The 22,320-nt window shown below is 41.0% G+C and overlaps 1 protein-coding gene across 4 annotated transcripts in view; it reads right to left on the bottom strand.

Moving 5' to 3' along the window:
- Positions 1–22,108, bottom strand: part of CSMD1 (CUB and Sushi multiple domains 1) — a 1,084,078-nt gene extending 1,061,970 nt beyond the window's left edge. For all 4 annotated transcript variants that reach the window (XM_032681799.1, XM_032681800.1, XM_032681801.1 and 1 more), the window contains exon 1: positions 21,829–22,108. In XM_032681799.1, the coding sequence (XP_032537690.1) occupies positions 21,829–21,895 (67 nt within the window). In that variant the 5' untranslated portion in view covers positions 21,896–22,108. The remainder of the gene's footprint in view (positions 1–21,828) is intronic.
- Positions 22,109–22,320: the final 212 nt, after the last annotated feature.

Below are 22,320 nucleotides of genomic sequence, written 5' to 3'. Positions count from 1 at the left end.
ATGTAGCAGTAGTTAATCTAGTAGTAAAGAAGGGTCTCCTCCACACAGCGCTGCATGAAATGTATTCAGAGGAGGGAGGGATAGAGGATGTTGTATCTACCACTACAAACACCCTGCCTGGTGCCTATTCATGATTTCATTTCAAAATCTAGGTTTTTCCCCAACAAGAAATAAAGCTTAACACAGACTTGCAGTTCAGTTTTTGAGACCAAATGTTTGGAAGTGAGGCACCCGGGCTCCTAGTGTTGTAGCAGCAAAGTCTCTTTTTGGATATAGCCCTAGCTGTAAGACTGAATGTATGTATGAAAGAAAGATTAAATATATGAACTTCAAAGCTCTGAGTCATACAGCAAAGAAACTTTCCATAACTAGGAGGAAATGCTGATCTTCTGAGAATAATTTCATTTCCTAGAAGACCTCAGAGCATAAGAAAGTCATAAAGAATTAAGTCCATCTTAATAAAAAATAGCCATTTCAGATAAATTTTGTTAATTTTGTTTTCCTCATTTTTCTCACATAAAACCAAACGCCTATTGGACTCATTTATATAATATTTAATTATTTTCCTGGAAATGAATATTTTTTTCTCTGAAATTCAGATATTTAGGAATGAATGTAAAGATTCTTTAAAAATTTAATCTGTTTCTTATTAGATTTAAGTAGAGGTCTGTGGAATCATGACTAAGGTTAAGCCCTGAATAAAGGCAGAGGAAGAATTTTTTATTTCTAAGCTTATGTATATGAATAAAAAAGGTAATCACCTAGGTTTTCTACCTCATATTAAGCAAAACCCTTACACCTATAAAGGAATAATGTAGGTCATTATAAATATTGAATTTGGACACATAAAATATGAATTCTAGATCAAAATTCAGACATAGACCTTCTTTGGATAAATTATGTGTTCTTTTTGTCTTTTCTCCCCTTGTCTGTACAGTTAAAGTGTTTTATTATAAGCTCCTTGGCACAGGAAGGTGTTGTCTTCCATTAGCATGCTGTAGTGGTTTGAATCTTGTTTTCCCCCAGAGGCTAAGAAAGTGGTAGCCCCCAAGGGATGGAAACCCCTGGAAGTTTTGAAATTTTGTCCAATGGGCACTCCTGCGAGATGTAAACATACCACAAGCAAATGGAAGAGAAGGGTTGTAGTTTTGGGGAGTAGAAGAAGTGGTCATGTTGTGAAAGGCACGAGGAGAGGGCAAGAGCCCTCTGGGGGGCCTCTGCCTCCCCCCCCCCAGCCCCAGTTGGGGGCTACAGAGACTTGGAACAGTGTTAAGCTGGACTATGTGTCTGTAGCTGTGAGCTGGGGGATGTTTTCCATCGTGAGTGAGCAGAGACAGAGCAGAAGCGGCGGCAGCGTCCAGAGGTTATGGCTAAAAGCCAACTGATAAGACCTGAACCGGAGAAGCAGCAGAAACAACATGCAGCACCGCAGAGAGGACTCCTGGAAGGAGAACTGGGAAAAAAGAGAGCCAGCAGCTGAGCAACAGAGTTTTTGGGGGTAAGAACTGTACCAGACCCCCCCCAAACTCCTTTGAGACCTCCTGGAAAGGAGGAAGATGATAGACTCTTACTTGAAAGAGCCTTGAAGTGCAACATGCACTGCAGAGAGAGCTGAGAAGCTCAGTCGTCCTGAGAGCTGAGCCAGGACAGTGTGGGAGTTGGCCTTGGGGGCCCTCCCTTGCTGCAAGCTACAAAGAAGCTCGCAACCTGAGACAGGGCACAGAGGCCCTGCAAGGAGCTTGAATCTCCTGGAGATACCAGACCGTTTACGAAGCCCCCTGTGCTCGTGATATGACCGTGGTGGAACGACCTTTGTCTGGGGTTGACCATAGCCACGGAAGACCTCTTTGCCTGCGTCAAGGGGCTGAGGGAGCTTGGATACCTCCTCGTGAGTGCTGGCAGAGATCCATCAACAGCTGCATGCATGAGAGAGAGATAGACTGCTACTCTGAAGAAGCTGCTACCCTGAGAGAACTGGAAGGGATCTGTCCTTTTTTCCCTCCTGGACTTTATTTGGAGGGGAGAAGAGATTTGATCCATTGTAAATACTATATGTCATGGGTAGAGATAGTTGTGATCATGTGTATAATGTGTTATAATATTTATTTGTACAGTCATTGTAATATATTCCCTTTCCCCCATTTTGGAGTCTGGTGTGTTTTGGTCTTGTAAAAACCCATCTCACATTAGTTGAGATGTGGGAGGGGCTTAGACTAGGGAATTGGATTTTTGGGTATCTCAAACCATGACACATGCCTAACACAACAGTGCCTTAATTTTGACTAGAATCCCTTGGTCCTACTATCACGAAAACATCATATATTTCCTGGTTACAGTAAATAAGCCCTGAGGTTCTTTAACATTCTTCACAGTTACTGGACCTTATATCCTTGTTTCCCTGCAATGAATCCCAACATGAAAATATTTTTTTCCTTGAACAACTATTAGAATATTGCAGACCATGTCCAAAAGATGCTCTTACTATGGTTTGTGCAAACTAACAATATTGTTTTCTTGAGTATGTTTTCTGTGTTCTTTGTATCTTGTTGACCTTTTAAAAGGCTGTTTTCCTCTAGGCTGATGACTTCAGCTTATGCCCTTAATAACTCCTAATTTGTTCTCTTGCTTATTATATTGGAAGACTTTTATTTAGTGAGTATTTTCTATTATGGTTTTGTGTTCCTATATTAATTATTCTATACTTTTCTAGCAAAATTCTGATTATTTTTGCTTAACAAGTTATATAAAGGATACAACACCTTTTGAACACAAGCACATTGCTCTGCACTTCTCGCTATGCTTTAGATCCCCCATAAGCTACAAATTATTCCACCCTCTCACTTACATTCTGACATACATAATCATGAACAACAGAGGGCCCAACACTGGCTCCTAAGAAACTCTGTCCAGATTTTCCCTCTGTGGCCCTACACTTAAGCTAGTTTTCCATCCCACAGTTTCTTTGCTTTCATGATGATTCTCTTAGCCATTAATCTCAGGTGTGGTGCCTTGTCAAAGGCTTACAAGTAGACTACATCCATTGAATTTCCCTTATCTACAGTAGCAGTAGATAAGGGAAGATATCTTCGAAGAACTCCAGCCGGTTAGTTAAGCATGACCTCCTCTGCCTGAATCTATGCTGGTTATCCTTAATCAAACTGATTTTCAAGCTGTTGTTTCACACTTCCTTATAGTAGTTTAATTTTCCCCACAACCCTTGTTAAATTCACTGATTTATAGTTTCTTGGACTGTATTTAATATTTTTTTAAGATTTGCTTGCTTTTTTTCAATTTGAAAAAAAAAAATGATTCTTAGACAGAGCTAGTTTAAATTGTGTCCTAAATAGACTTTTGTCTCTCTGGGTTCCTCACTAGCTGTTTAAGTGCAGGTTTTTAAAACTGGTTTTGATGAAAAAAAACCCAAAAATCATAAAATCATGCCCTTTTGTTGTTGTTTTGGTGAGGAGTTTTGTGCCTATTTGAATGTGTTATTTACTACATGTAGTAAAATGGAATAAAATATTGTCGTCAATATAGAGTGGTAAAATTAAAAATATTTTGGGTCACATTGCATTCATGGAGGGGGGAAAGAGCTTTCCAGGGGGTCCTACTCCCTTAGCATGGTGGAATAGTATCAAAAGCTGTTCTAAATGTATTTCTCTGTTTACGGGGTGCCAGAATGCAATGTGTCATCCTGAGGGAAATGGAACTGGTGATAAATTTACACATCTGTGGCCTCCAGTATCGATAACATGACTCCTTCTGTCTTGAGGTGAAAATCCATGTAATGTGGCATTTGATAAGCAAGGCAATACACTGCCAGCACATCACTCTGGTATTTCAGAATCCCTGGTGGAAGTTCAAGGTCGTGGACTTGAACTGCTGAACTTCAACAGTTCAGCGTGAAGTATTTCAGACATGGCGTCTTCCTGTGTGGCAGGAGCTTCCTGTGACTGCTGCACTTTTAAACAAATGGAAAGTTTTTTACATTATAGAAAATGGACAAAACTTGAAGAACAGTGAATGTTAACCATGGTACTACCTCCATAATAGATTCAAATGACTGAATTCTGTCTCTCTCTCTGAGACACATGTGCACACATATATTTATACTATATTCATCACCATGGTAACTGGGCAACTTAAGATTAATGCATGTAAATTTCAAAGGGGAGTGTTATATCTAGACCTAAATTTTTTCATCTCTCAAATATCAATGATGATGACAGCAGAGATGTGGCAGTTATAAGTTAAGTGGCATTGCAAACTTTGGTGCTAGAAGAAAAAAATATTTTGCCAAGATTTTAAATAAATATGAACCATGGGACAAATCAATCAATCTCCCTGAGAATAGCTTACCTCTCTTTGTAAGATTTCTTTGTAGATTTATGTGATGGGCATAACATGGTGATTGTTAAGTCTCTAGTGATAAAAGCTATTGATTATTTCCTGAAATCAGCTGAAATTATGTATTGCGTACTTATCTTTTATTTGTTTACTGGCAAATGAACCTCAGAGCAATATTTCAAGCAGACTACTTGCAATTCCACTTTTCATAGAATAATTGAATATTCACTGAGCAAGATAGAAACCCATCCAGAAGCATGACTCTGATGTGGCGAGTAACGCTCTCCACGTAAGAGGGGACCAGTAGGTGTCCCAGCAACTTTTTAGTAGTTCAGATTGATTTCCTTTAAGCAAGGTTTTCAATCCAAATCTTCTACCTCCAAAGGAAACTTTAACTGAAAACCTCCACTGCATCAACAGAGGAGAGCCAAGGGCAGTCACAGTATATGCAAGGACAAAAAAGAGGATGAGACAGCCTTAACTGTCTATGGGAAGAGGTAGCTGAACATATTTTTCACAATCTAGCTAAGTGCTCCAACTCTTAAATTACTCTCTCTTCTGTGGGAAAATGAGAGGGCACCACTTCCACCCCCAGGAATATCTTATGTAAGGCCAAAGTTGGCAGGCACACTTAAAGAAAGCCAAGCAATTTTATCCCCATGGAAGAGCATCTATATTGATGATTACAATGACTGTTCAATAACAGTCATACAAACTGACATGGTATGCAACCATTCTGAGTATGCCAAAAAATGTAATATTAGGCTCAAAGGATATTTTGCAATTAAAAATAGGCCTGTGTAAATTTGTGTGGTTTTGGGATTAAAGCAGAGTGGTAGTTTGGTAATTTAAGTACTAGATGTAAATAGCTTCACAATAAAGGGAAAACCTGATGCTTAAATTCTTCTGTGTATTTATTTACCACAGAATTTCCTCAACATCCATGAAATAAATTGGGAACTGTTCAGCACATCTCAGATCTAACTTTTGAACTTATACATTATATTACATTGTATTAGAATAATCACTGGGGTTTTATTTTCTGAAATTTTCAGGTACATTAACTATACTTACAAATTTCTAGGCAGAGACAAGACAAGACAGATATTGAAGGATTATGCCAGCAACATAACAGTAAAGAGAGTTTATCAAAAAAATCTCTTTAAATAAAGTTTCTCTGAAGAAACACTGTTCTACCAATTTAAGCAACTAAATGTACATGCCACCTGATCCTTTGATGAAAATAGTTGAGATATTCTACATGGCATTTTTTGTTATGGTCAAGTGAGTAATTTTTAGAAGAGACAAGTTTAATATATAAACACAGGACTACACAAATTCTTATGTCATCCCAAACCAGCATTAAAGTATTACTACCTAAAGTAGCAATTTCTTTTATAATTAAACACTATTTATTTGTAAACCTAAATCCGGTTTTTGATCATAATCTTCATCTGTTAAGACATTTTCTCCTTTTCATAAATGTTTGTGAAATGTTCTTCTAATCGAGCAGAAAACAAAGGTTGCTTAAAAAATATTTTTGTTATCCCATTAAAACATTCCTGTCCAAAGAACTCAGTCTTTGCCTTGTCCTGTTGGAAATTTAGATTGCAGCACATCGGATACATTACCTGTTGCTGGGAAGTAGTCCTTTTCCAATCACCTCTTTAAAACCTGTGTTCTTGTCCCTTCTCAAAAGCTAAGCAATGGTTTCGTTTGTTCAGCATAGGAGTAATTAATGCCTTCCTTTCCTGAATAGACTCTATCAGGAATATTCAGAAATTTCTCATTTATGGAAATTAAATACAGCCTTTCAGAATGAAGAAGCAAGAACAGTCATGGAACACTTGCTAACATTAAAGTGAGTCTGATTTCTTCTGTCTCATGCTACTCTTGTTCCCAGTGGTCAGCTGTGCTCTTGCTGATTACTTATTTGCATCACTTTGTTTTGTTTTTATGATGCTGGGAAGTTTTTCTATTGACAGTCCTGAGAGCAAGAGGTAGAATAAGGGGGAAAGGCAGATTTTATGCATCCTGTGCAGCCATCTTAAAGGCCTGTAGGAAGGCTACGGTCTTAGGAAACAAGAGAAAAAATTGTTTTTCAGACAGTGAACAAATTTTCTAACGTGAAACTGCAATCAGAAGCCTATGGATTTGAGCTCACAGAATATCTTGCAGGTTTTAAGGTTTGAGGTAAGTTTCTATCTAAGAACAGAATTTTCAATGTCTTTTCGTGGGTTTTTTTCACAATTTGTTCTAAATCTGGGTCTTGTAAGGGCAGAAATTGGTTGATTTCTAAGGATGAAGTGGATTCAGTGTTCTCAGTACAACAGACCTCTTCCTAAACCTTTTCTAACAGAAATGCTTGCAGCATTTCCCTAATCTTTGCAGAAACCCAATCCCTCATCAGAACCCATTAAGAAATTACTGGCAACCAGTGAAACGCTGGACCACAGAGGGGCAAACAGCATATATGCAAGATGAATCTACTATTTAGTGCACTTTATATTATCAGCGAGCCACACACTCCATGGAGGTCAACATCAGTGGGAGAGGTGCTTAGATCACTAAGCATCCGGTTTGATGTATTCATTTCCAGCCAGGACCTAATTTTCTAAGCATTTTCTCTGTTGGTCCTCCAGAAATCTCTCATAGAGCAAAATGTTGAACATCACTGTCATCCAGATGGTCACAATGTACAGTCTTTACTATTTATTGGAAAGCAAACAATAAAATATTATTATGAGAATAAAAAAACAGGTAATGGGATGATGGGATAAAGGCAAGTGGCTGTTTATAATGAAATACAGTCTATTATTCATTTAAGTGCATCAGCAGCACTGACAATATCATGATCATTAAAAATTATGAGAAATGCACTTAGGAAACATCCATTAGTATTGATTGAAGCTAGTTACTCTAAATATCCATATGGATTTTTTAGGTGTACGTGGGAAAAGTATGTAATTTATAGTTTACATAATTCCTTCCTATCTGTCAGATGTTCTGTGTAGGGTAAAGTATTTCTGAAGAGCTGGAAGTGCTCAGGGAAATGAGCAGGTAGAAGCTTCAAGACAAGTAAAATGCAGTGTTTTCCACACAGCAGGAATTAAATTGTAAAACAAATTGTCAGAAAATAGTGTGGTAGTCTGAATTATGAGTAGGTTCAAGAACAGATTTGTGAAGGTTAATTTGTTGATGGATGTTGAACATAGATGCAACCTCTGGCTAAGAGTTCTCTAAACTGGCTAGAGGCTGCTAAAACATAAAAGCCTGTCTATATCTTGCTTCCTGTATTTTTTTTCTATGCTTTTGCTAATGGCCATTGTCAGACAGAGGTTATTTTGGTCTGATTTGATGTGACACTTTTTGCATTTTTGAATATGTGAAGACTGAAATTTAACCAAATTCATAAGATGTGAACAAAATCTAGGCACAGTTTATGTCCCTGACTTAATTCAGGTTTTAAGAGTGCCCATCTTCAGCTTTTGTGCAGGAGTCATCACAGACTAGACCCCAGGCACTTTCCACCCTGGGAATGTTAAACAGACATATAGGAGAATAATAAAGAAGGTATCTTATACTCCTTCAGCAAGAGGAAATAATAGTGACTGGAACAAGAAAGATAAGCTCTGCAAAGAGCAAATTTTAAATAACGTAAGGGAAGAAAAAAGAGAAATAGTGTTTAATTATGCAAATCTATGGTGTCAGCCCTGCCAGCCCTACAAGATAAAGACGTGATTTTCAGCGTGTCAGCATAATGCCTGTATCAGCCCAGCAGCTGAACTGCCATGCCCATGAGGGCACCAGTCCGTTATTTATGAGACCATATCAGACTTTCGCAGTAGTGGCACCAGGAGGTGCCACTGAGGACAGTTGCCAACAGATATTTCAAGTTTGGGCTTTTACCAGTTCTGCTTGGTAAAACTACATCGGTATGCCTGTGTTACTGGTGACAATAAGGGAGCTGATTATGCACTGCTCTCCAGCAAGACAAATACCAGTAAAGGAAATCAGAAAAAAAGAATAATTATTGATGGCTATGAGTTAACTAAGCTGGGCTATGTCCTCTGTAAATACAGGACAGCTCCTATGGCCTAGGTTTCAGAAGACAAGGCTTTTTGTTTAATTCTGATCATGCAGGAAACAATACTCCCCAGACTTAAGCTTCCTGTCACAAATGCTGTTCATGTCATTAATTTCATTTTCTCTATGTTCATATAATCCTTTGTATGATGGGTCCCTACGCTCTAGGATGTACCATAAAACAAATTAATAAATCACGCCACACACATGTCACTGCCTAACAGATTTTAAGAATAAATATAATCATAGACAGAATTTCAAGAAAAAAAATAAGTGAAAGAAGGCAAATGACAAGAGTAAGGATTGACTTAAAAAAAAATAAAGTAGCCCTGACTGAAACCCCCATTAAATGCTGTCATACATTTTCACATGTAGCTTCTTTTTTGAGATAACTTATCTTCTTCAATGGTACTACTGAAGAATTTGTCAATGAAATATAAAAATGATTTCCATCGACTGTCTATGCTGAATACTCATCTTTCACCTGACACAATCCATCACCACAATGGCTCATTTTTTCACAATGGACAGTACATTATCCTTCTAGCATCAAAGAGTAGTTTCTTGTTTTAATTGATTTTTTACCCTCAGGGGACCTGATTCTCAGGCACATTGCTCTTTTGGGACAGTACATAAGACAACAGCAGCATAACTGAGTAGATCTGAGCAGCTAACTGCTGTTGAGAAAATCACACAAAATGCTTCTGCTTTACAAAACTGTACTTGGAAGCACTAGTGTTATATGACTGTGCTGGGCTGGCCCTGGCTGGATGTTGGATTCCCACCAAAGCTGCTCTATCACTCCCCTCCTCAGCTGGACAGGTGAGAGAAAATAAAATGAAAGGTTCATGGATCGAGATAAGGACAGGGAGAGATCACTCACCATTACCATCACAGGTAAAACAGACTCAACTCAGGAAATCAGTTTAGTTTATTAACAATCAAATCAGAGTAGGATAATAAGAAATAAACTGAAACCTTAAGACAACTTTCCCCCACCTTTCATTCTTCCAGGGCTCACTTCACCCCCGATATTTTCTCTGCCTCCTCCTCTCAGCAGTGCAGAGAGACAGGGAAGGGGTGTTACGGTCAGTTCATCACACAGAGTTGTCTCTCATGCTCCTTCCTCCTCAGGAGGACTCACACTCTTCCCCTGCTCCAGCATGGGGTCCTTCTCACAGAAGACAGTCCTCCATAAACTTCTCCGACATGAGCCCTTCCCATGAGCTGCAGCGTGGGTCCCTTCCATGGGCTGCAGTCCTTCAGGAACAGACTGCTCTGTGGGTCCCCTGTGGGGTCGCAAGTCCTGACAGCAAACCTGCTCCATTGTGGGCTACTCTCTCCATGGGTCCACAGGTCCTGGCAGGAGCCTGCAACAACACAGGATCACAGCCTCCTTCGGGCATCCACCTGTTCCAATGTGTGATCCTTCACAGACTGCAGGTGGATCTTCTGTCCCCCTGCAGGGGCAGCAGGAACTCCATGGGCTGCAGGGGCACAGCTGTCTCACCAGAGTCTGCATCACAGGCTCCAGGGGAATCTCTCTCTTGCACCTGTAACACCTCCTCCCCCTCCCTCTTCACTGACTTGGGTGTCTGCAGAGTTGTTCCTCTCCTATATTCTCACTCCCCTTTCCCAACTGTAGTTGCCATTGCACTGGTTATTTCCCTCTTCTTAACTATGTTCTTCCAGAGGCACTACCACCATTGCTGGTGGGCTTGGTTTTGGCCAGCGGCACATCCATTTAGGAAGCAGATGGCATTAGCTCTACTGGACATGGGGGAAGCTTCTAGAAGCTTCTGACAGAAGCCACCCCTAAAGCATCCCCACTACCAAAACCTGGCTATACAAACCCAATGCAGTGACAAAGCACATTCAAAATATTTGCACAAATATACATCCATTCTGCAAATACCATCTGCAGCACAATGCACAATATCAAAAGAAGTTTTGGACCTATTCTACAGTGGTAAAACTGGGTAGACACTTTTTTCCCACCAGAGCCTGCCCACCCCTTAGAAACAGCCTGTTTCTTAGAAAGAAAAATGGAGCTACAAGGAACTGCACTTAGTTTCCATCAATAGGAAATAAATGTAAAAATTATGAATACTCATAGAGGAAATATAAGTGGAGGTGGGACTGATTGTTTTTAATGCTGGTCCAGGACAACGGCCTCCATTACGCAGTATAGCCAGTAGTCTGTGAATTGGCTTCACTACAAATTCTAATTTGCTGCTGTGTTTAACATTCACTTTGTAAACACAAATGTTTTGCTTCAAGCTACATCAGATCCAGGTTGGTTTCTTCTTTTTTTTTTTTAATACATAGAATTACTTAGGTACAGCAGTTTTAAAGAAAAACAAACTTCCCTTGAGGAATCTCTTCTTCCTAAAAAAATAATAACGATAGATTTGGAAACTTTGCTTAATTCAGAAACTACCTGGGAGATAATAGTAAATACTTAATACTCTTGTCTATCCATTCTCTTTACAGCAGTGTATTGCATTCAGATTATGATGATTCTCAAGTGTAAAAGTAAAAACAGTACAAATTTCTTTATGTTCAAAAGTGCTGAGATCTGTAATTTCTCTTATGGCAGTGGGAACTGCAGAAATTTGGCACTACTGAAAAGAAAGTAAAATACAATCTAGGCTCTTGACAATAAACAGGACCTTCTGCCCTCTTCCCAGCATCCTTAGACTTGACACGAAGGCTTGTTTTGCAGGTAAAATGAGCTCAGACATGTCTTATTGTTCAGTATGCACATGTTTTTTATTCAACAAACGGATCTCCTCTTCCATCAGATATTTTGAAAAGGAAGGTTGTTTTTCCTGCTGAATGCCTATGACCTGATGTATCATAAGTATTCCATCCACAAGTCTGTTTATCAAATATTCTTATAAGTACCATTTTTCCTAACACTGTGGATACACTAAGATGCATTATCAGTAAAGTGGACTTACAAAGTCAGTAAGGAAATAAGACAGAAATAATAATTTCTATACAACATGAAATCTTGAGAAGCCATCCTATAGTCCTTACTGAGTCAACTCCCATTCTGAAGGCAAGGGAATAGAAAGGCTTGTGAAAAACAACCGTGCTTGTAGATGTTGAAATTATTGTGGTACAAACTCACTTGAAAATAAAATGGCTAAGACTTTAAAGAAGATGCATGAGGAGAACTGACTGAAGATTCCAGGTCAATCACTTTATCCAGTATATAGAAATGATAGATCTGCACTTACCATTTCTAGCAAGAGGAACTCAGATTTGTGGAAACAACAAGAATAAACACTTACAAAAAAATCAATTAGGTGTCTCTGTTTAAAGAGAACTAATAATTTGAGTATATATGATAAAAAAGGAAAACTGAATTCCCTTTGACAAAACAACTTCTCAATTTTCCTTCTAATGTGATATGACTCATCTCAAATCTATTGCAAAGTGGTAAACAAACTACACCAACACAGTAGCCATCATCTGTCAGAAACATTTTAAAATGAAAACCATTACTGATCTACTTTTCTTATCTTCTATACAGAGAAACCTATTTTCCCAGCAGAAACAGCACTTCACATTATCTTCTTTTCATTTACAATGTTTTCATCACTGTTAACAGCAACCTAAGAAATACCTCATTAAGCCAGTAATTTATTTCTTAAGAATTAAATTAAAGTAGTTTGGACTAGTTTTAGTTGTTTGTTTGTTTTTTTTTCATAACAGGCTATTTCAATTGAAACAAATAAAAAGAGGGACATTCAGTTCGATTACTAATAGCACTGTATACAGTAGTTATCTCGGATAGTAATTTAAATATGTGGACAACAGCCTTTTGATTTTATTCTTCACTCATTGAACTAATTTTATAATTGTAACTGTAACAAAAATGTTTAGTCCTTCTTTGTTCTGTAATCCTTCTGTAATCTAAAATCAAAATATCTGCAAGATAAAATATTGTCCTGAAGATCAAAATGACAGCTATAAACTGGCCTCTCCACTCATCATTATCCACTATTATTTTTATGATAACTATTTATTATTATCATATAGTTAAAAAAAAAATCTAAATCTCTTGATAAAGTATCTGAAGTCAGCTTCACTGCTGGTGTACATCATCAGAGATCCATGAAGAGGGTTACATGATGCTGTATTTTTTGCAATAGTTCTTGTTTGTAGATCTTAAAATCTTTTGGGTCAGGTTCCTTACTGTGTTAAATGATACTAAATTGAAAAAAGAGAGTAACTTCAATTTCAAAAATATCCCCTGATCCATTGCTTTAAAGAAATTACTTCGAAGCTTCTCAGGAGTTGACAAGAAAAATCTGAATTGTCATGGCAACATGAGTTGAAGAAATACTTCTTTGCTGTTTGCACAGATCATCTCCATGCTATCAGTCTGTTTACTAAATGTTGCTAAAGAAAGCAATTAAAGGTTAATCTCTCCTAAGAACCAAATAAATTACATATCTGGTGAAAGCCAGTGGAGTGAAATACAATTCAGATAGGTCAAAAAATGTTGGGGCGTGATTCATCTTCAATGTGACACCAAGTTGCACGGTGCAGTCTACATTCTGGAGGGAAGGGATGCCATCCAGCCAGGACAGGCTTGAGAGATGGGCCTGTGCAAACTTCATGAAGTTTAACAAGAACAAGTGTAAAATCCTGCACATGGGTTGGGGCAATCCCAAACACAAATACAGGCTGGAAAGAGGATGGATTGAGACAATCCTGAGGAGAAGGACTTGGGGTGCTGGTGGATGAGAAGCTCAACACAACTCAGCAATGTGTACGTGCAACCCAGAAGGCCAGTCATATCCAGCGTGCGCAGCAGGTCAAGGGAGGGCATTCTGCCCCTCTACTTTCCTCTCATGAGACTCACCTGGAGTACTGTGTCCATCTCTGGGACTCATGACATAATTAGAATATAGACCTGTTGGAACAAGTCCAGAGGAGGCCGCAAAGATGATCACAGGGCTGGAGCACCTCTCCTATGAAGACAGGCCGAGAGAGTTGCAGCTGTTCAGCCTGTAGAAGTCTCCAGGGAGATCTTTACGGTCCTGTCCAACCCAAACTATTCTATGATTCTAAACAGCATTTCGGTGGTTAATTTCATAACAATTCATATTAATGTTAACTAAGAGTTTGAATTTTCTTTAGTATTATTAATTTGTTCTAGCATCCTTGTTTCAATGTAAGTTCTCTGTGTTATATGTGGCTATAATAAAGTCCAGATTCAAAATCTTTTAAGGTTAATGAGATTTATCTTTTTTCCTGTGAGTTCCCCAACCTTTGGATCAGGTCCTAAGTGGTCAAAATCTGATATAAAGCAACCCAAACTACTCAGCTGACTATTAGACTCTATGTCCAATGTACCTAGCTCTGCACAGCAGAATGCTTCTTTTTTTCTACAACTGGCAGATTTTTTCAAATTAACTACATTATGCACCTGGAAAAAAGAAAGGAAAATTTCTGTATTTTAATTTATGGCAGTTAAATATCATGATAAAGCCTCCCCTATACATGTTTCACAGGAAAGCAAGACAGAAATGTTTGAGCACAGCTCATGATCAAAATGCTACTACTGTTGCCACTGTTGACTTCATAAAATCTATTAACACTACTTTCTTCAGTGTTAGAACCACTGCAAACAATGGGTCTGAGCATATGCTGAGGATGTTTACATGCTAAGATAAAGAAAATCAATTTAATTTATCAAGAGAGATGTCTGCAAATGCAGAGGGTCACTGATTGTGATATTAGCAGTTGTTTGATTGAACTAAGGTTCTGAAAGTGAATCATAAAACATTTTCTCCCCCCTCAAAAAAATGCTTGGTATGACTCAATCTATGTATTATAAGAAACATCAGCAGGATACCAATAGAGAATCTGGCTGCTGGGGCAAAGCTAAAATAGTACACTTAGTCACTTGAAAGGAGTCAGCTTCTGCGTTGATATCCCACGGACATTAATGAGAACAGTGTGATTTGTCATGACCATTTGTTTCACAACCAGAAGCATGCAAAATTAGTATAAAAATAAGTTAAACTTTGCTTTTTTATTATTTTATTAAAATGTTTTTTTCAAAAATTTCCGTCTTGCAAGTATGCTCTTTCTTTCCTTTTTTCTTACCTGCGGTAAGAAACCTGCGGTTTTTTGCTAAGGTTCAGGGCAAGGCAGGTTCTGTGAGCTCTTGTATGTTCCTGCAATACCTAGCCACTCGCTTTCCAATATCAGCTTCCTGACAAAATGACTTCCCTGTTCCTTGCCCCTCCACCTGTGCTGTACACCAGCAGTGTGATGTGGGTCCCAAGTTATGTGGTGCATGTCATACGCACCAGGACTTCAGACAGAACCCTGATGCACTCACACAAGGCAAGTTCTAAGCTCAAGCACGACGCCCAAAGCCGAGCCCAAGTTCTCGTTCATGTCTTATAGATACGCTATGGAAAGAGAGCCAAGCTCCCCAATCCATTTCAGCAGCAGGCACTGCAAGAACAGTGAAGACGCTTTAAATCAAAGCTACATCTGGGCCAGTATTTAAAACAGACAATAACCTGGTTGTGGTCCCCAGTGTGTTTAGGCCCACCTTTGAACCTAAGCTTTAAGTACAGGGTAAGGCTGGCTATGCTTTTGTTCCCAGTGCCCTGTAAGTTTCTGGTGTTTCAGCACCAGTGTAAGCAAAAGAAAAATTTGAATATTTGTATTCTTTTGGGTTTTGTATGCGAACACAATATGGCAAATAATAGAGGTCAAAGAAAGTAAACAATTATTTATGCAGCATTGTGTAATTGCTATGTTTGATCTGCAAATCATAGGATTGATGAGGGAAAGATATATCCCTAGACCCAGATTTGCTCTGTGACTAATGTCAAAAGTTTGTTGCAAACAAGAGCATTAGAACAATATTTCAATAAAAACACTCAAATATAGATTTAGAAATTATTCTCTAGCAAAAAAAGGCAAAGAAAACTTTCAGACAAGGAAGAAAAAATACAAAAAATAAGAAAAACTTCATGTTTGGCAAAATTGCATGAAAGAATCATTGTCTTGAAATTGAACCTAAGGCATGAAGCAAGTGCTGCAAAATGTAATTTTAAAATGCTGACCATATTTCATGCAACTTTGCAAAACAAACACTGCATAAAAAGTTCTATTCATTATTATTTATTCAGATCTCTCTCAGCTGCAGTGCTGCAAATGTTTCTTTTGCAAAGCCACTGTACAACAAAGACATGAACATGGAACATGATTCTGTACTTCAGTATCCGTGGGATACCGTAAGAGAGACATAAAGTATCTGAAGACTAAAATGATACTAGGTTTCTCTGTGTATTGTTCTTCATAATTTCTTCATAAGGAAAATGCAGAGGAAAAAAAAGGAAGCAAGGTAGAGGTCAGATGCTCAGAGATACCAGAGATACTGTTTAAAAACAAATTAATTCCATATATACATAAATATTTTTATATTATCAAGGTTGGTTGTTCAGAGTCACCTAGTTTTCCATTTTCAAAGTCATACATGGATACAAACATTGCCAGAAGTCCTCAGCCACAAGAGATCAAATTTGGAGGGTCTGACTCCACTGCAGTATCTACTATCCCTGGCTTATTTGGAATAGTAATCTGTTCAAAACAGGCCAATTGAGCTAATTCTGAAATAAATAAAAATTTCAGTTTCTATTGCAGCAGAATTGGGCCCTCACAACTGTCTGAAATTACCTTTTACTTGACAGGGATGAGACAAGAAATTAATTTGAAGGAACTCAAATCACTATTTCAGAATATGCAAGAATGCATACTTTAATAATTAAAAAGGGGTAACCAATTGTGATTTTTATGCTGGAAATTAAAGCATTACTATAATTGTTAAAAATTGTGGTTTGGGGTTTTTGGGTTTTTTGGTCATCTTTTGCTAAAAGCAAATCATTGATGATATTCTGATTAATCAAGAGGAATTCTGGTTAATCATCAGCAACAAAACAGTGATTAAATCTTGATCTGTCCTTTTAACTGAATGTGCCCTCTGGGTAAAAATGGCAAGAAACTGTTGTCATTTTCTTTTTTTTTTCCATACGAAAAAGAAATGTGGAAAAAAATTATTGTCTCTGAACAAGTAAGACTTGTTATTAGCAATAAGATGCTATTACTCTTGCAATTATAACTCCTCTAAGAGTTTTCAGTGTATGCCTGCCTCCATCTACCACTCAATTAAATGCAGACAACTGATATATGTTGCCTTGGTGTGTCAATACAACACTAGCAATAACCCAAGTAATTTGATTAAGCAGTTATGCCGTTGAGAAATGCTTATAACAAATACAGTGTAGATTTTCTTAAATGCAATAGAAATGTCATATAGTGGAGTGAAGTCTTTCATCCAGCTAGAACAAAGATGTGTCAGGACAAAGTAAGATCTCAGAGGTTTCCTCAGGCATTAATGGTATTTTACCCTATTTCAAAAGTTGGCGGCTGATAAAAATGGTTTAAAGGAAATTGCAGCTGATATAGAAAAGTAAAACTTCTAAGTAAAAGAAAGTGACTCATACACATTAGGAGAATTTCCATATGATTCTTATTCTTCGTTCACTGCAAAAATTGGAAGAACATCCCATTTAGCTCAGTCTAATCTGGCTAATTTTGCAGCCATATGGAACTAGAGGCCAGATTCTTAATCGGCAACCCTGATTTGAATCCAGTTGCATGTTTGAGTTTTATTAGAGATCACGCCTCACAATTATGCTACTGCTTTGGTGGATTGTATATTTAAACCAGCAACTCCCCTTTCCACACTGCATCCCCTGCCGGCTACAGGCAGCCCAGCACTATGCTGCAGTATCTGTGCTTACACTGAAAGCTGCTTGCTAGCAGAATAATGTCATCATGGTCAAAGAGGAACACAATGGTTCAATACAGATTTGAGCAAAATGAAATTACATCTTATCTTTAAATCCACTGGAAGTTTTATATAGTCACACTATCCAGCAGTTACTTCTCCGAGGAAAGGTTACAAGAGGGAGTTTAATGTGATGGTGTACAGATTGAATGTCTTGAAAAAGTTGAAAACAGTGGCCCCTGAGGCTTTTCAGCTTTTTTATAGAGCATGGCACATCTTGAATGCATAGCTCAAAATATTTACAGTTTCAGATTGTTCCTAATTTATCTGGACCAAAGTTTTCATGAGCGTAAACACTATGGAGGCTTAAATCCCATAGATGTTCTAAAAACTTGCATATATGAATGCATATATAATACTACTACCACATAGTGAGTAATAATAAGAAGAAGAGTTAACATGTTTGTATAGAAAAAGCAATCTGCAGGGGAAAAAAAATGACAACTGCCTCTCCCAAAGAAAAGAATCCATGTCTGATCAAAATCATACATGTCTGTATAAAGGGACATAGGAGTGACAGTCAGTAAAAGAGACATATTTGCAGCATAGACAACTGACAGAATGGTTCTTATCTATACAGATCACAGACGGTGCTGAAGTGCCCTCGCAGATTCCAACACATCCTGAAGTTCAATGTGTGCTCGTGGCTGCATATCCCTGTATACCAGCTACAGCTCTTCACACCAGTATCCTGTTCCACACTCCCCCTCCCCGCAGAAACTGATAAACTTTTACTGGCTGATGGGGGGAATTAAAAACTTAACCATGGGTTCAATGGTCTAAAATGAGTGTTTGGGGAATCTTTGCTGAATTGATATGCTCTCCAACACATTATATTCAAATTGACCATATTTCCTGTTCCTATACAGAGTTAAGGACATCATATAGATATCTTGATCAAAAAAATGGGATAGATACAGATCTTACCAAAAAGTAAATGCATTCTTACATTAAAATATTATGTGGTCAGAGCTGGATATTCTCTGTTCTGCCTTTTCTATCGCAAATTCCTTACTGCACTGGGGGATGGGGAATACATCCATTGAATACTTGGTTTTGCAGCTGGGTATTCAACACCTTGCTCTGACGGTCTTCTAAAAATTTCCTTTTTTCAGCTTATTTTCCTTAGAATTGCTTTAGTCTTCTGTGGAAGAGAATGGAGCAGCTTCACAGCTTGAAAAGCATTGTTTTGGAGAAAAAAAAATATGACTTTAAAAGAGACAAACACTTTCAGTCCAACAGGAATAGGCCTTAAACATAGTGGTAACTTTGTCAAAATAATTGATATAACTATATCACACAAAGTGATAACAGTAAACAGCAGGTACATAAAATGTTTTGGGGTTTATTTATTTTTAAAACAAAATCCTAAGCTGTAGATGGGGGAGTCCTTTCACTGTCTGGATTTAATTTAAGAACAGAAATGTTGTCCCTTTGCTATTTCCATTATTCTGAATGATACCTCTGTGCATAAGCCTGCATATGTACTTTTTTTTTGAGGCAATTAGATGGCAATGAAGGTGCTGTAGTTGGTTATCTAAACACATCCAGAAAACTACCTTGAAACCATGTGCTGGAACAACTGTAAGTATTAGTATTTCTGCATTGAAAATAGATTGTACACAGAGCTTAGGTCACAGTAGAAAGAAATTTCAGTCTTTTCTTCTTGAGTTTTAGTCTAAATTCAATCTATATCTATCATTTGTTCTAAGAATTTTTACAGAAATTATGCTGATATGTTTTGTCTTTCAAGCAAATCACTAGATTTTTTATGTTTGCTTTTGTTATGATATAACGTAACAGAATTAGCAAATGGTTCTACAAACAAGCCCATCTTAACATGCAGAGCTGAACACCATGCTGTCTGTCTTGTTGAAGCATAAGTGCTTTGATAGGGTAGCTTCTGGGAAAGTGGTACCTTTAAATGACTCCATACTAATTTCCCTTGATGTTTAAAGCATAATGGACAGGGAAGAATCCCCCAAATGTTTTCCAAAGCACTCAGATCCATCAATCAGATGAAATGAGTCCAAAGAAATGTATAGAACTGCACCTCAAGTCTACCACAGTGAACAATGAATGTTCATTTTCATCCTTCCTTGCTTCTTAAAAAAGTTACAGAAAATTGCACAGCAACAAAGAGTTTCCATTTCGTTTCATAATGAGAAACAATGTGGAAAGCCCCCCGTCATTTTTACTGAAAGATATGGGAACGCCTGTGGCAACACCTCCAGAAATTCAGGACCTGATTTTTTTTTTTTCCATAAAACCCCCAAACCAAGTAAAAACCGGGTGAATCCCTATTACAGTGATCAAATTATTTGATGGCAAGGGGCTGGTAAAACAGAGTTCTGAGAATCTAATAATTAAAATTTTATGTGCTTTTAAAAGCATGTGTCTTTATGTTACTAAGGAAAGAGTTCTTTCACTCTCTAAAGTATAAACGTAATTTCAACCTCAGGATTACATCTGACTAAATATAGACACCTGTGCTGGACTGCCTAGGAAGGTAAACGGGAAGGAATTATGTCAACTGTCCCCACCGGTTCCTCTTCAACCTGTTGTTTGACTTCAATATTAAGTCAGTTTGTAGCCTTTGAGTAGGTGTGTTGCTGCTCCACATTAAGCACGTATAATTACATTCTGAAGAGCAGCATCAGAGCCAGTGCCCAAATGTCCCCGGCAAAACCTTTGTATGGAAGCAAGACACGTCGGATCGTCGCTAAATAACCATGATCCAGCCTCCAGCTTTTCGTATGTGCTGTCAGCCATGAAAAGAAAACACTTAAATGTCAAACGACATAACTGGCTACAGTGTATTTAACAAATGAGTCGGGGGTGTCGGCCCGCCCCGGGCGAGCCGCAGCCGTGTCCGCGGCTGCCCGTCGTCCCGCGGCCGCCGGGCCCCGTGCGCGGCCGCAGCTCCCGGGGCAGCGCCGTGCCCGGCACGTGTGCGGGATGGGAGCGGCTGCCCAGCCCCGCGTGGGTGGGCACCGCGGAAAGGAGGCACCTGGGGCGTATGGGGATGCTGGAAGTTGGGCAGGGCGGCCACGCCGAGAAGCCCCCGCCCGCCCCGGGCCCCGTGTGCTGCCGGGCACAGCCCGTCTCCAGGACCCGCAGCTTCACAGCCCAGAAAAGCCGTGCGCCTTCCTCCCCCTCCACTCCCCGCGGAGGCAGCCGGTGGCGTTGCCCGGTGGACCGCGGCAGCGGCAGGAGCCGGGTAGAAGAGGGAGGGATGCCACCGGGCTGGCGAGGAGCCCCAGCCGATCCTCCGGACCAGCTCCTGGGAGCACGGGCTGGCCTTCCACCGCTTCTTCCTGCGGATCACGGCCGGAGGCTGCCGAAGCGGGGGCATCCTGCCGTGCCGCCCGGGCGGGAGAGGAGACCCGGCCGTGGGCACCCGCCGGAGGGGGAAGGCTCCAGCCTCTCCCGCCAACCCGGGCGCCCTGCTCTCCCCCGCTCCAGCCGCCCCCGCACCGAAAAAAGCAGCGAGAGAAATAAAATGGTGGTAACGATGTAAAGCGCCTTGGAGGGGTTAAGGGAGCCTCAGACAGTACAAATCGCAAGGGAAACCGTCCTCCCGGAGGCAGGCAAAACAACCGGGAGCGAGGTGGGAGAAGGCAGAGGCTGTAACATGGACAGGTGCTCAGCTGCGAGCTGCCTCACTCCCTCCCTCTCTCTCTCTCTCTCTCACACACAGACTCGCATCTCTCCCGGCATGAAAAAGCGCAGGGCTAATGAGAGGCGAAGTGAATAATGGGGAAGTTGTTGTCTCCAGCGATGAGGCAAGTGATGGGGCTGAGGCCAGCACTGAAGTTGTGTAACCAAATTCGCCACCGTCACCCCCTCATTTCTCCTCCCTCCTTGATTTTTAAGGAGAAACACAGCTGGGGGTGGGAGACTCTCCCCACCGCACGCCGACCAGAGAAGAGCCCTCTCCCCTCAGGCACGGGCAGGCAGCTGGCGGAGGTGTCCCCGACGCCGCATCCCCGCCTCCGCGCAACTTGCGGGGAGCGGAGCCGGCTGAAGGCAGGCGGGGGCGGCTCTCCGCGGCCACCCACTCCGCGCTCCCCCCCGAGCACGGCAAAAGCCGGGGAGGCGGGAGGAGGGGAGATCCAAACTTGCCAGCTCGGGGACTGTCCCTCAAACGGCAGCGAGTGCCGTTCGTGCGTGAGCGGGGAGAGAAGTGTTCCCAAACTCCGGCGCTGCCCAGGCGGCTGGATGCGCACGGTTCCCATCGCGGCGCCGCAGCGGTTGCTGCCCAACGCCAGGGGACTGGCTTCTCCCAGGGGAAGTGACCGGCCAGGCGCCGAGCCCTCGGGGAACACCGGCGGGAGGTGGGAGGCAGGGAGAAGGGAGACCGGGCTCGAAGAGCCTGCTGTTTCCCGGCGCAGAAACGAAGCGAGGGAGAGCTCAACCGAGCGGCAGTGATTTAGCTGAGGGGGGAATCAGTGCCGTAACCACAGCCTACACAAATCCAGTGCAAGAAACCCGAATCTTACCCTGAGCTGCAGTGAGGAGCCCCGCGCAGAAAACGAGCAGAGACTTGAATTTCTTCCACGCAGTCATGTCTGCAGTTATTCCACACACACACACACTCACACAAAACCCCCGGCGGCTCTTCTCGGCTGCGACCGTGTCCTCCGAGCGGCAGCGGGGCTAAGGACAGCGCCAAATAACCACCACAGGGCGAGGAGAGGCGGAGAGGAGCGGTCCGGGTCCCGAGCGCCGCGCAGCGCCCGGCGCCTCCTGCAGGACTGCGCGGGCGGCTCGCTCGGCTCTGCTCTCACACAGCATCAGTCCCGCGCCGCGCCGGGGCTGCGCCGCTCAGCGCCCGCGGAGCCCCGGCGCCGCCGGCCCGCCGCCCGCCCAGGGGAGGGGAGGGCGCGCACGGAGGGAGGGGAGGCGCGCCCGGGGCCGCGGGCAGCGCGGTGTGCACGGCCGCCGGCGGGGAGAGCCGGCCAGCGGCGGCAGGAGAGGGATGCGGGGAGTGC

This window comes from Chiroxiphia lanceolata, chromosome 3 (assembly GCF_009829145.1).
Source record: "Chiroxiphia lanceolata isolate bChiLan1 chromosome 3, bChiLan1.pri, whole genome shotgun sequence".
NCBI classification, from domain to species: Eukaryota; Metazoa; Chordata; class Aves; order Passeriformes; family Pipridae; genus Chiroxiphia; species Chiroxiphia lanceolata.
This window is presented reverse-complemented; position numbering and strand designations above follow the sequence as displayed.